General features: G+C 30.6%; 1 protein-coding gene across 1 annotated transcript; it reads right to left on the minus strand.

Moving 5' to 3' along the window:
* Positions 1–1,523: 1,523 nt before the first annotated feature.
* LOC131607877 (nodulin-26-like) lies at positions 1,524–4,196 on the minus strand. The gene is made up of 5 exons (XM_058879829.1): positions 3,985–4,196; positions 3,640–3,864; positions 2,188–2,385; positions 2,029–2,090; positions 1,524–1,936 (listed from the first exon to the last, which is right to left on the minus strand). Exons 1-5 carry the CDS (start codon positions 4,105–4,107, stop codon positions 1,717–1,719), a joined length of 828 nt encoding a protein of 275 aa, XP_058735812.1. The 5' UTR covers positions 4,108–4,196; the 3' UTR covers positions 1,524–1,716.
* Between the last annotated feature and the right edge of the window lie 8,092 nt (positions 4,197–12,288).

A 12,288-nucleotide genomic window follows, 5' to 3' on the forward strand; every position in this document is an offset into this window, starting at 1 on the left:
TTCTTAGGAGGTGTATTGGAAAAATCTCAAGTTCTATATTGACACCCTTCACTTAAAATTTTTATAAGGTTGAGTTAGGTCAAACTCTAACTCTAACATGTTATCAAAGCCTATCGATTGGACCATTGACCATCCACTATTTATATTCACGCACCAATGCATAAAGAGTGTTAGGCATTAGAAGATGTATTGGAAAAACCTCAAGTCTCACATTAATTAGAGATAGATACTTGAAAAATTTTAGAGATAATAGTTATTTTGCCCCCTGCCATATGAGCGAGGTTTGAAAAACTCCTGTAAAAAAAGTTTGGATTCCCCTAACATATGAAGATTCCCCTGTTTTGCCCCTTCAAGAAATTCAATCATAAGAATTATAGACGTGACAACCTTTTTTTTAAAATTATTTTTAATGACGTGACAGACTTAGTTGGAATTTTTTATTTTTTAAATTATTTTTAATGACGTGGCAGACTTAGTTGGAATTTTTCTATTTTTTAAATTATTTTTAATGACATGGCAGACTTAGTTGGAATTTTTCTATTTTCGATTTATTTTTAATGACGTGGCAGACTTAGTTGGATTTTTTATTTCTTTTAATTCCATGTGACATGTTTTATTATTATTTTATTATTTGGTTGTTTTAAACACATAATCTAGTAATTACAAGAGGGCACCACCAACCACTAGGCTATTTGTTTCTGTTGTATTAATTCTTGTATTAAGTGTATATATTATAATAATTTTTAAAAGGGTTAAATAAGTTTTTGGTCCCTATAAATATTGCAGTTTTCATTTTTAGTCCCTCCCTGCCTTTATGCAACGGTTTTTGCAAAAAAATCATTGCCAAAACTAGCTAAAACCGTTGCCAAAACGTCAGGAGGGACTAAAAATGAAACTGCAATATTTATAGGGATCAAAAACTTATTTAACCCTTTTTAAAAATATGAGAATCTTCGTATGTTAAGGGGCGAATCCAAACTTCTTCGTTTTACAAGTCGGTTTTATAAAAAAAACAATTAGTTGATATTCTATTACAAAGTCAGAATTTTTTTTAAAATTTAAATTTAAATTAAACCCATCTTGAGTATGGATTCTTATTCCCCTCTAATTAAGCCACCACGAGATTCATTTCTGAAATGCCAAGCTTACCACATATATAGTTTATATGGCAACTTTTTTATACACTACTTCAAATAGTAATTAAATTTATAGTACAGTATTTTTCATGTTATTTTATATTTAACCGCTAGTTCAACTACAAATTTTATCAAACACTATAAAATCAATCAACTTTAAGTTCACTCAATATATTTATTATCCGCTAGATATATTTTTTCAAACTGAATTATAGTATATATTTACAAGAAAATACATCATTAATCAAGGTTTTATGCACTTTAAAAGAAACTTAAGAAAATACATCATTATTATATTCAGATTTTTTTTTCTTGTGATAAACTAGTTTTGGATATTATAAAGTATGTATCAAAGATTTTGAACCATCAATCAACTTAGCGCCTTAATTAGGATTTGCAAAACAGTGATGCAACTCTTTTTAATATTGAACAAGATCATGATCCATAGTACTTTTGTCACACTATTACACAAACAACTTTTTTATTTTCTCATTTTTATCTAACAAAGACATTTTCACAGGTAAAAACATTATTGATTCTCTGCATGATACTTTATGGCAAATTTTTCCAACGGCTGAAATCATTTATTTCCCCCACGCTTTGCTTCTTTGAGGAAGGATGCACTCTTGGTGATCTCACGCAATGGCTTGTTAGTGTGCCTAACAAGGTTGTAAACCCATGCTCCTGCAATCGCTCCCAAAATCGGCGAAATTATAAATATCCATATTCCTCTGTATTCGTTGTGTACAAAAGCAGGTCCTAGACTTCTAACCGGATTCATTGATGCTCCTGTTATCGGCCTGTCAAATAAATAAATAAGTGTTCTCGCCAAATAGAAATAAATAATTTTGCATTTTGTTAAGTTTTTCGGTTGGGCTAAGTAGAAGCATACCCAGCAATCAACACATTAAGCAATAATGTAGATCCAACTGCAATTCCAGCCAACTCACCAATCTACAAAACGTACAATATAGTTCAGATACATCAGTTGTTTAATGAATAAGAAAAATCAATTTTACAAAGAAAGTATATAGATGTTTGGTGAGTTTACCGCTCTATTATCGGTTGCAACCGCGGAAATGGTAAACATAAGGTGAAATGTGACAATAAATTCAAGGACAAAAGCTTGAAAGTTAGAGCCAGTTGCAAGTGTTCCTGAAAACTGATCATGTGTGCCACTGAATATTAGTTTTAGAGTCCCACTTGCTAGTGTACCCCCCAGGAGTTGAGCCAGTATATAAGCTGGTACCTATAACAATTATGTAAGAGATAATTAATAATTGCATATAACATGGAAATTCTCATTTAATTTTTACAAAAATAAGTTGGTGTGAGAAGGACAGAGAAATTAAATTCTGACTTGATAGTTTTGTATTGGTCAAAAACTTAAGAATGAGACAGTTGAGCCAGTTTAATGAGTCTTAATGTCTTGTGGGCCTCAAGATACCAATAATTCAAAAAATTCACAATTGTGGGCTTTAGAATTTAATTCTCATGTCAACGTTCATCTTAACAATATGGTTTTCTACAAATTGAAATAGAATTTGCAAATATCTTATAAAATAGTTTTTATTATAAATTTATTATCAAATATAATATTATGTTTAAATATACATTATATTTATTTGTTACAATTTAAGTTTTATATATATATATATATATATATATATATATATATATATATATATATATATATATATATATAAACTTAAATTGTAACAAATAAATATAATGTATATTTAAACATAATTTAAACGGTTAAAATAGATATCATGTAATCCGTAAAACTTAATTTAATTGAAAAATATTAATATTATTAAATCGAACAATTTGTTTAAAGTTTGAAACTAAAGCTCAGAAGTTTTTTAATAGTTATTGTCAATATATTTTTTTTTATAGAAATGACAATGACAAGTGCTCCTAAAAAATTAATCTCTCAAATCAGAAAGAATCACAGTATGAGTAATAAAGTTTTTCTAAAAAATTAACAATATTTCATATTCATAGATATGTTCGAATTCAGAATTTTTGATTAAATTGAAAGAAGATATTCTTATATGGTCATATCCAAATGTTCTTGAAATTAAATAAATATCATATAGTATGTTTTAAACATCTAAATCATGAGTAATGACGATAAAAATATTGATAAATTATGTTTTGTAGATGTTTAATAAATTGTAATATTTTTTTATATTGGTTAACAATCCACTTTAACCACTTTAATCATAACTAGACCACTTAACCATTGAAACTGTTATAAAATTTGTCTGTCAATATTATTTCTAGATTGAGAAATTTTATACTTACACCAACACCATATATAAATACGGTTACATGGAAAAAAAAATTTTAATAATTTTTTCTTGTCTCGATTTTTGTGTTGGAGTTAAAATGTTTTGAAAAAAAATAAGGTGTAGATATTTTCAGTGTAAACATAGCACACCTTCTAAATTATAGAATCAAAATTATATAGAGTAAAAAGCTTGTGTATTTTGTTGACCTGTATCAGTGGAAACCTCCTTGTAGTAGCAAAAGCAATGGTAACAGCAGGATTGAAATGAGCTCCAGATATATGACCAAGAGAATAAATCAACACCAACAAAGTGAGTCCCCAAACAATCGCAATCCCAGGAAGTGTAACAACGTTGTCATGGTTTTTGTTCACTATAATCGAAGCACATCCCGCAAATATCAAGAAATATGTTCCAACAACCTCTGCTATTAACTGTCAACAAACAAACATAACCATAAATTAGTTGAGAAAGAAACTTTGTAATATCCATGCATATTCTATGAAATCAAGTATGATACAGTTTGAAAAGAAGAAAGATAATGAAACAGACACCTTTTGCAAGAAAGGAACATAGGAGTCTTGAGATTCTTGGGAAGAATCTTTGTTTACATCTAAAACAGTATCATTGTTTTCAATATCATTAGTTTCAACTCTTGCTGAATTATCATTAGCCATAAGTGATGATAAGTGACAGAGAAGAAAGAAACTATAGAGATGAGAAACAAATGACTGAAAATTCTGTATTATGACTTGTCTCCTCCACTTCAAATAAACGACTTCAATTTATAGACAGACAGTTAGGCCCCAAAAGTTCATGAGCCGACAAATTAGTTTTAAATTCTCAACCAGTAAAAAAAGAGAGTATATATATATATATATATATATATATATATATATATATATATATATATATATATATATATATATATATATATATATATATATATATATATATATATATATATATATATATATATATATATATATATATATATATATATATATATATATATATATATATATATATATATATATATATATATAATTTTTGTAAAAAATTTAATATTCTAAATAACAAATTTTTTTTATTCCAAATAATAAATAGAAGAATAATCTTTAGGTCAGATAATACTATGTCTTTGATTTGTTGGCTGGTGTCAATTTTTGAATTTAAAACTTATAAATTTGTTTGATAATCATTTTTTATGAGTTTATAGTTTAGTTTATCATTTTACTTTTTTATTATATTTGAAAATAATTAATTAATTAAAAATATATTTTTATATAATTTCATATTTTTCAATTAGTTCAAGTGTTAATTCTACCCATCATTATATATTTGATCTGCTAACTTATTTGATGTAACTAACTCATCAATTATATGTTATAAACTCATAATATCAATTAGTTTTTTCAGATATATTATACTCTTTTCTAAAAAAAAAACTTATATATTTGCATACCTCAAAATTCATGTTATAAAAAAGTTTTTTTCTTATCTGTGAATCAAAACACCTTTCAATATTTTTTTTTTATTAAGAAACTCTTGTACTAATATACATTTTCTAACATGGTCTCTTATCATTTTCTACCATTCTTTCCATTCCGGATCACTTTTTACGGTTTAATTCGGTAGTATGTAGGCGGGATAGAAATAATTTTTGTAATATAATTATTTGGTTGTCAGTTGCTCGCGCTATTTGGTTAGTAAGAAACAATATCTTGTTCAATGGAGGGGTGAGCTTTTTCGGGTGAGCTTCAATTATCTGTAATTTCTTGGATGGTTAATCTCTTATAGGTGCTGCTGTAAATCGTTTTTTCCTCTGTAATCGAATTGAGTACTCCTAGTACTCGTTTCAATATAAATTTGTTACTTATATAAAAAAAAATTAGATGAAATTTATATAGAACTGCAAAAAAAAATTTGTACAATCCACATGATTTATAGAATTTAACTTTAAAATAATAGAATATACTTAAATTTCAACTATGTGAAAAAAGTGGGTTATAAATCTTCAAACCATATTGCTAACCCTCATTTTATTTATTTATATTACATACGATATTAGATAATTAGACAATGATTAAAATATGCTTATTAGAAGTTCCCTAAATCTGCCGAAAAGGAATATACGATTTTGCCAAAAATAATATAAAGAATAAATGGAAAGAAGAGAAAGGAGGTTTTGTCTTTATGTAGTTTTGAATATCAAATTTCACAAGTCTTTCTATAATTATTTTTATATAAAATTTCCATAGTTCGTTGTTGACAAAACCAAAGAACAAATTATGAATTTTCAATTTTTCGATAACTATCATTCAATTAATACCTGTTGGAGAAATGACAAATGGACCATTTCAATTTTTCAAGTGTTAATAAATTTAGTTCTGAGAATGCATTAAAATCTCAACTAACTATCTTCAAGACAGATAAATGAAAGCATCACTTTTCTTCGTTTTGTTTTTTTGGCAGTTTACTTTTCTTTCGAGGCTAATTGGCGGGTATATTGAGACTAGGCCTCGTCTTCACTTTCATACAACAGACGTGTAATATTCATATTCATTATATTTTTTAATATTTTATTAATTATTCAGTAAAATGTTGTTTGTTTAATACACCTAAGAAAGATAATTAATATTTCTTTCAAGATGTTTCTAACATTTTACACGATTTAAGAAAGACAATTAATTTTATACGGGAAATAGAAATTATGATAGTTATCAATTTATCATGTTGTAACAAACTCTTCTTATGATAGTAATTCTGTTGTAACAAACTCGTATTAGGCATTTGTTAGGACTCATTGTGTAATTAGTTCTTCTCACCAATAATAAATTGGAAATACTTTCACATGTCAATTAGTAATATGGTATAGCTAGAGTAGTGATTAACATCACTTCAACATTTTTCATTTTTCATTTTTATTCTTTAAACTTTATTTCTTTCTTTTCTCTTTCACTTTGTTTTCTAGAGTTTTAAAACCCTAAATTTTTTAATATTTGATTTCATCTTCACAACAATAGAGGAGCCTTTTCGTAGAGATCTAATAACATTAATGTGAGATATTGGATCGAACTTTAGTATGGTCGAATGATAGTTTTTTTGGTTTGACAATTCGACAGGATCTTTGCATGTTGACGAAGTCTGTTCACATGTTGTAGTTGAAGTACTGCAATGTTGTAGTCGAATTATATTCGGGTATGCAATATTCGAAATGTTAGAATTGTTGCCCAGGTCACATGCTCACTTCAAAGAAACTCTCTTGTATGGAAGAGAGTCAACGACCTTTGAAGAAGTTTAATCAACCTTGTATTCTAAGGATTGGAACGAACGAAAGGAGCACAAGCCATCTTTGATTGGTGAAGGCCTGTCGGTTAAGGCGAAATTCACAAAGAGAGATGGCACATTCAACAAGAAAAAGGGTAAAAGTCAGCATAAATCTTACAGTGGCGATGCATCTGGTATTCGATGTTATCATTGTAAGAAGGAGGGTCATACAAAAAAGTATGCCTTGAACACTTGAAAGATCATGGAGGTAAGGATAATGTCAACGCAACCATTGTTCAAGATGATTCTGACTCACCTGATGTTCTTGTGGTTTCAAGTAGCGACTCAAGTGAAGAGTGGATTATGGATCCAGGTTTCACTTGGCATGTAACACCCCATTTCTATCCGGTAATTATAATAAAAATCAGAGTATAAAAATTCCAACCAACACATGGGATATCACATTTGCAGCTTAATAACAACGACATAAATGCATTCAATACAGATACATAACACTTTTAAATGGATGAACTCATATTCAACCTGTTTAGTCTTTAAAAAATAAATCAACTTTAATTAACCACGCAGCGGATTCACAACATTAAACTTCAAATCAAATACCCTAATATGTTGTCCAATTTAAATCAACTCCAAGACATCAAGTCTTTCACTTCAAATAAACATAGCATCTTACTTTGACATAAAACAACTTTAAAAATAACAAGTCTTAAGGAAAACAACTCAAAAATTCAGCAATGGAAACAAATCAACAATAAGGAAAAACATGTGTTTGTCCCCCCGAGTGCTACGTATCAGATCGACAACACCAAATTAAACTAATGAAGGTCAAAGCAATCCTTCTTGATTACCTGCACGTTACCAACAGAGGGCAACATTCAAACATAAGGGGTGAAATATCGAACTATATAATCAAGTGTATGATAAACAATATATTAGAATTTGAGTATATAAAATCACCACTTCATACGAACAAATACTTCAATCTTCATAACTCATCAACACAACAACTTAAATATGTGACTTAAAATGCAACTCAATACAATGCACCTGCATGTGGTACCAGTGGAGCAGAACTCCCAACTTAAAACTGCCAGTTAATAGAAGCATCAACAAGGCATAAGCCTTCAACTTAATTTGCCAATCCATAACAACTTACCGAGTATCGGCTCCTACTTGATATGCGATGTATGCGACACAATTATGAATTTCACAACCACAACAACGATAATAATTCAGCAAGAAACACAACAACTTAACGACATTGACCATAAAGCCTATAAATTCATTTTTGGTACAAAATCTTATTAAAAACAATTATAATTCTGCTACAAAATCTTGTCTCAGCCATTATTCTTACTGTCACAAAATAATTCTGCTGCTAAACCAATTTTCCTGTCACTCTATCCAAACTATAATACCAGCTAAATTATAAATATATATATATATATATATATATCCTTCTGCTATTTTATTTAAACCTATTACCAATTTATTTCCTGCTACTGATATACTACTTCTGCCAAGCATACACTACTCTGTTATTTATCACTACTGAACAGTGTCTCTGTTAACTATTATTGCTGAAATAATTATACCAATCACTCAATTGTTCACTTTCTAAACCATACTAAGTGTAATACGGTGAACTGACTTTTATAATCGAAAATATCGCGGTTAAGCAAGAGTCGCCACCGACTTTTATTTTTTCCAAATATCGGAAAGGCTAAAAGAACAGGAAAAACCTTTTAAATAAAATAGGGTTCGGGGGGTAATTATGCAAAGGGAAGGTGTAAGGCACCCTTTGCATCCATGGTTTTCCATGGGCTCTTAATTGCTTTGCTTGTTTTTTGAAAAGAAATGTAGAAGAAGAAAGCGGACTTTAGCTCGTAAATGAGCGTAGCCATTTTGAAGATTTATGAGAAAGAATATGAAAGATTTTTAGAGCAAGGCAAAGCAATTAGGGGCAATTACCTTATAGTTTTGAAAAAGGAGTTCTTTTAGCCTTTCAGGGTGAAAGGGTCTATCCTTGCCATAAGAGGGCAGGAAGCCTTTCGTTTGGAGGTAGAAGGGTCATCGAATTATCATTCGCTCAAAGACTGACCCATGCCATGGAGAGGCAGGTAGTCTAAGAGGAAGGATCAGAATAGCCTTTCGTAGGCAACTAGAAGATACCTCAGCCTTTTCCGTAGGCAACTTTCGAGGGTCGAGGTCATGTTAGTGTATCGAAGGCAGCATCATTAGGGACCATGACCTTTAATCGAGGCAACATGGCTGAGGTATCCTCGTATTCGAGGGACTGGCTATTCTGCACAAAATACAAGGCAACAAGGCAACAGGCAACAAGGCAACAGAGGGGTTACCCAAAAGCGTGTGTGTGTGCATCAATCACGTGATCATATTCGAATATATTATCTTGTAATTAATTATCTTGTAATTAATGATTTTACGTTCAATTCGAGGTTACACTCCCTAGATTACTAACCACGTATTTAAATAATATAACCAAAGCACATATGGGGGAGGGAAGTTGTAACCAGCGGATCCCTGAATAGGGTTTGACATAAGTAATAATAAACAAAGAAAAAATATCTAGGTTAGGGTTTTAGGGTTACCAATGACGTAGCTTTGGCAATTATCGAACCCTGAAAAGGCAAACAAAATAAAAATGGGGTGAGTGTATGGCTAATCCAGAGGCGAACATCTCTAACCCTAAAATAAGAAGGTCGAGACAATAAATTGAGATGAGTAAATAAATGAAAGGTACTTAGCTTTTTGCATTTGATCTGATATGGTTAGTGGTCGGAGGAAAACCTCGGAGGTAAACCTAAAAAGGCAAAGGCAGAAGAGAGCGGGTGAATGTATGCACAGTTCAGAAATATAAGGGCAAACCCTAAAATCAAAAGGAAGCCAAATAGGCTTTTAAAATAAATTAAATACTTAAAAAATAAATCAAATACTTAGCTTTGTGAAGTGTGTGACGCGTAGTCGGAAGGAATCATGTTGCTAACCCTGAAAAAGGCAAGGCAAAAGAAAGATGAAGGCGAAACAAATCCTAATTTTAAAGGTCAACCAAATAGAATTTAAATTGACTTGAATAGAATACTTAACTTCGTGTTTTGGAATGGGCGCGTAGTCGAAGCTTTTGAAAGATAATCCTGAAAAGGCAAGGCAAAGAAAACATTTTTAGTGTAGGCACGTTCTAAGACAAAACCCGTAAACCCTAATCAAGGCACAAATTACCTCGGTTAATAAAATAACAAATTAATTGAAATGATACCAAAGTTATGGAGAAAAATCGAGAGTTCGACTCAATATATATTAATTTAAATAATTATTGGATATAATCCTAATTACTTAATCGATAAAAAGAAAATAATATTGAATTTTAAATGATAATAATAAAACAATTATGAAAAACAGTGAAAACTCGAACTTTCGATAAAATAACTGTAATTATTATAAAGAAAATTAAGTTATAAATATAAAAGTAAATGCATAAATAAAATAGTAAAAAAAAGAAAAAACAAATAAGTAAAACAATTTATAGAATTAAAATAAAAGGATTAGAAAAAACTTAGCTGGCTGATCTGGTGTGGTGAGTCTGTAAGGTTCATGGTACACCAGCGCATCTTGGATTGTTGGATCAATCTTGGAAGATGATCTGAAGGTCTCTGGCATGAGGACGCATGGTGGACCGTAAGGGTTCCAGCGCATGGGATCTGAGATTGACAATTTGTTAAAAAAGTTTGAGGACAGGATCGAACCCACGCCTCACAGATTCGCATTCACTTCACCAACCACTGAGCCAAGCGCCTTTTGTCGTTTGAGAAACGCTTTCAGCTATTAATATACGATGCCTTCTGGAGCTAAAACAAAAACGCGCGCTATTTGAATTGGCGTATGGCAGGATGACACGCATCATCCTCTTCGTTGCGACCTGCAATTTATTTCCAGAACTAGCTACGAATTTGCTACCATATTGTTCGCAACTAATTGACCTGCAAACATAAAATCTCATACACGCACGAAAAATAAAACCCAGGGCCATATTTGTGATCGTCTTACCCATACGAACACACCTATATCATTACCGTAACTTAATTCTTCCTAAATCAAAAAGCCCTAAAATCCACATATGAACCCTAACAATGGTGTTTGATTACAAACACGCCCAGAAACTCAATCAAATGTCCAGGATCGATCGGAATATCATTATAAACCATAATATATAATCAAAACGCATAATAGATGCATGAATCATCACTATATATCTCAAGAAACCGAGTGACTTACCTTGAGCTTTTTGGAGGTATTTCTGGGCGTACAAATTGAAGGTAACGATCAGAATAGTTTCAAAATCGTTCAAGGAATGTTTTAGGACCTTCAGAACGCTTTGATTCTCCTTCTATCTCCAAAATCGATCTCAATTTTTTTGCTCTTTTGACAAGATATTTAGGGTTCTTGAAAGCCAGAAATCCGCCCCCCTGTGATCTGTAATGTTTAGGTACTTATATGAGGAGAATTAGGGTAACAAAAACTGAACAAAATCTTGTTGAATCTTGAATATGCCATGGAAAAAATTTGATTGGAAATTTCTCATGAAAACTTTCTATATTTGCTAAACATCAATCCAATCTCTTCAAATATATTATTTGCACGAATTTGTGTTGATTGAGGAGTGTAATTGGTGATTAGATATGGTTCTTTTAAGCTTTTGAATCAAATATTTGATTTGATTTTAATTTATTTGATTTTAATTCTTTTTAAATGAATAAAAATCAAAATAAATTAAATAAATCAAATAAATTCATGGAAATAATATTTTTTGTCTTGGGTAATCATAAGGATGCGGATTGGATCATAAAGAATTGGGCCTCTTTGCAAAGAAATCCATTTTGAGGCCTTTTTCTTCACATTTTCCTTCTCAAATTTGTCCAACTTTGACAATGCATATCTTTCTCAATTTTTGAGGTATGGAGGAGTTCTAGGACTTTTTAGAAACCTTAGAGAGTCCTCTAACCAATGTCTTTGGTCTCATGTCAAAATAATTTTCCATGCTCCTTGTGTGTCCTTTTGAAAAAAGTGTCTCTTTGTTGACTTTTGAAAAGGACCTATAATGTATGAAGCCATATCTCTTAAACCATTGACCTATGAGCTCTGATTCTTGTACTATTGGATAGAGGAATGAATTCCCTTTAAAATGAGCTTTGGTGGGAATTTTTCTGATGAAGTATGAATATTTGGCGAATTTTCAAAGTTTGGTTGACTTTTTCAGTTCATGCCCAAAATAGTAACTTTTGACTTTTGACTTCTCTGATCTTTCCTTGCATCATCATGATCAACCCTTGATCAAATGATGATTTTAGGGTTATGAGGATGTTGTTGACCAAATATCTTGAGTTTTGACTATATATTGACTTGAAATGACTGTTTTGCCCTTGAGAGTCGACTGTTGACCTAATCAGGATTTGAGGGACTAAATTTGCTCTGTTTGACTTGAAACTTTATATGGAGATACTTTGGGATGTTAGTGACCCTATGGAACCACCTTGAGCCATTGATTCAAT

Source organism: Vicia villosa, linkage group LG5 (genome assembly GCF_029867415.1).
Source record: "Vicia villosa cultivar HV-30 ecotype Madison, WI linkage group LG5, Vvil1.0, whole genome shotgun sequence".
NCBI classification, from domain to species: Eukaryota; Viridiplantae; Streptophyta; class Magnoliopsida; order Fabales; family Fabaceae; genus Vicia; species Vicia villosa.

What these genes read in the sequence shown, in the direction of transcription:
- LOC131607877 (XM_058879829.1), bottom strand. Translation starts at nt 4,107, where the DNA reads ATGGCTAATGATAATTCAGCAAGAGTTGAAACTAATGATATTGAAAAC. An exon ending in TTGCAACCGATAATAGAGCG is followed by an intron (nt 2,091 to 2,187) that starts GTAAACTCACCA and finishes TACGTTTTGTAG; the next exon opens with ATTGGTGAGTTGGCTGGAAT. An exon ending in CTTAATGTGTTGATTGCTGG is followed by an intron (nt 1,937 to 2,028) that starts GTATGCTTCTAC and finishes TTTATTTGACAG; the next exon opens with GCCGATAACAGGAGCATCAA.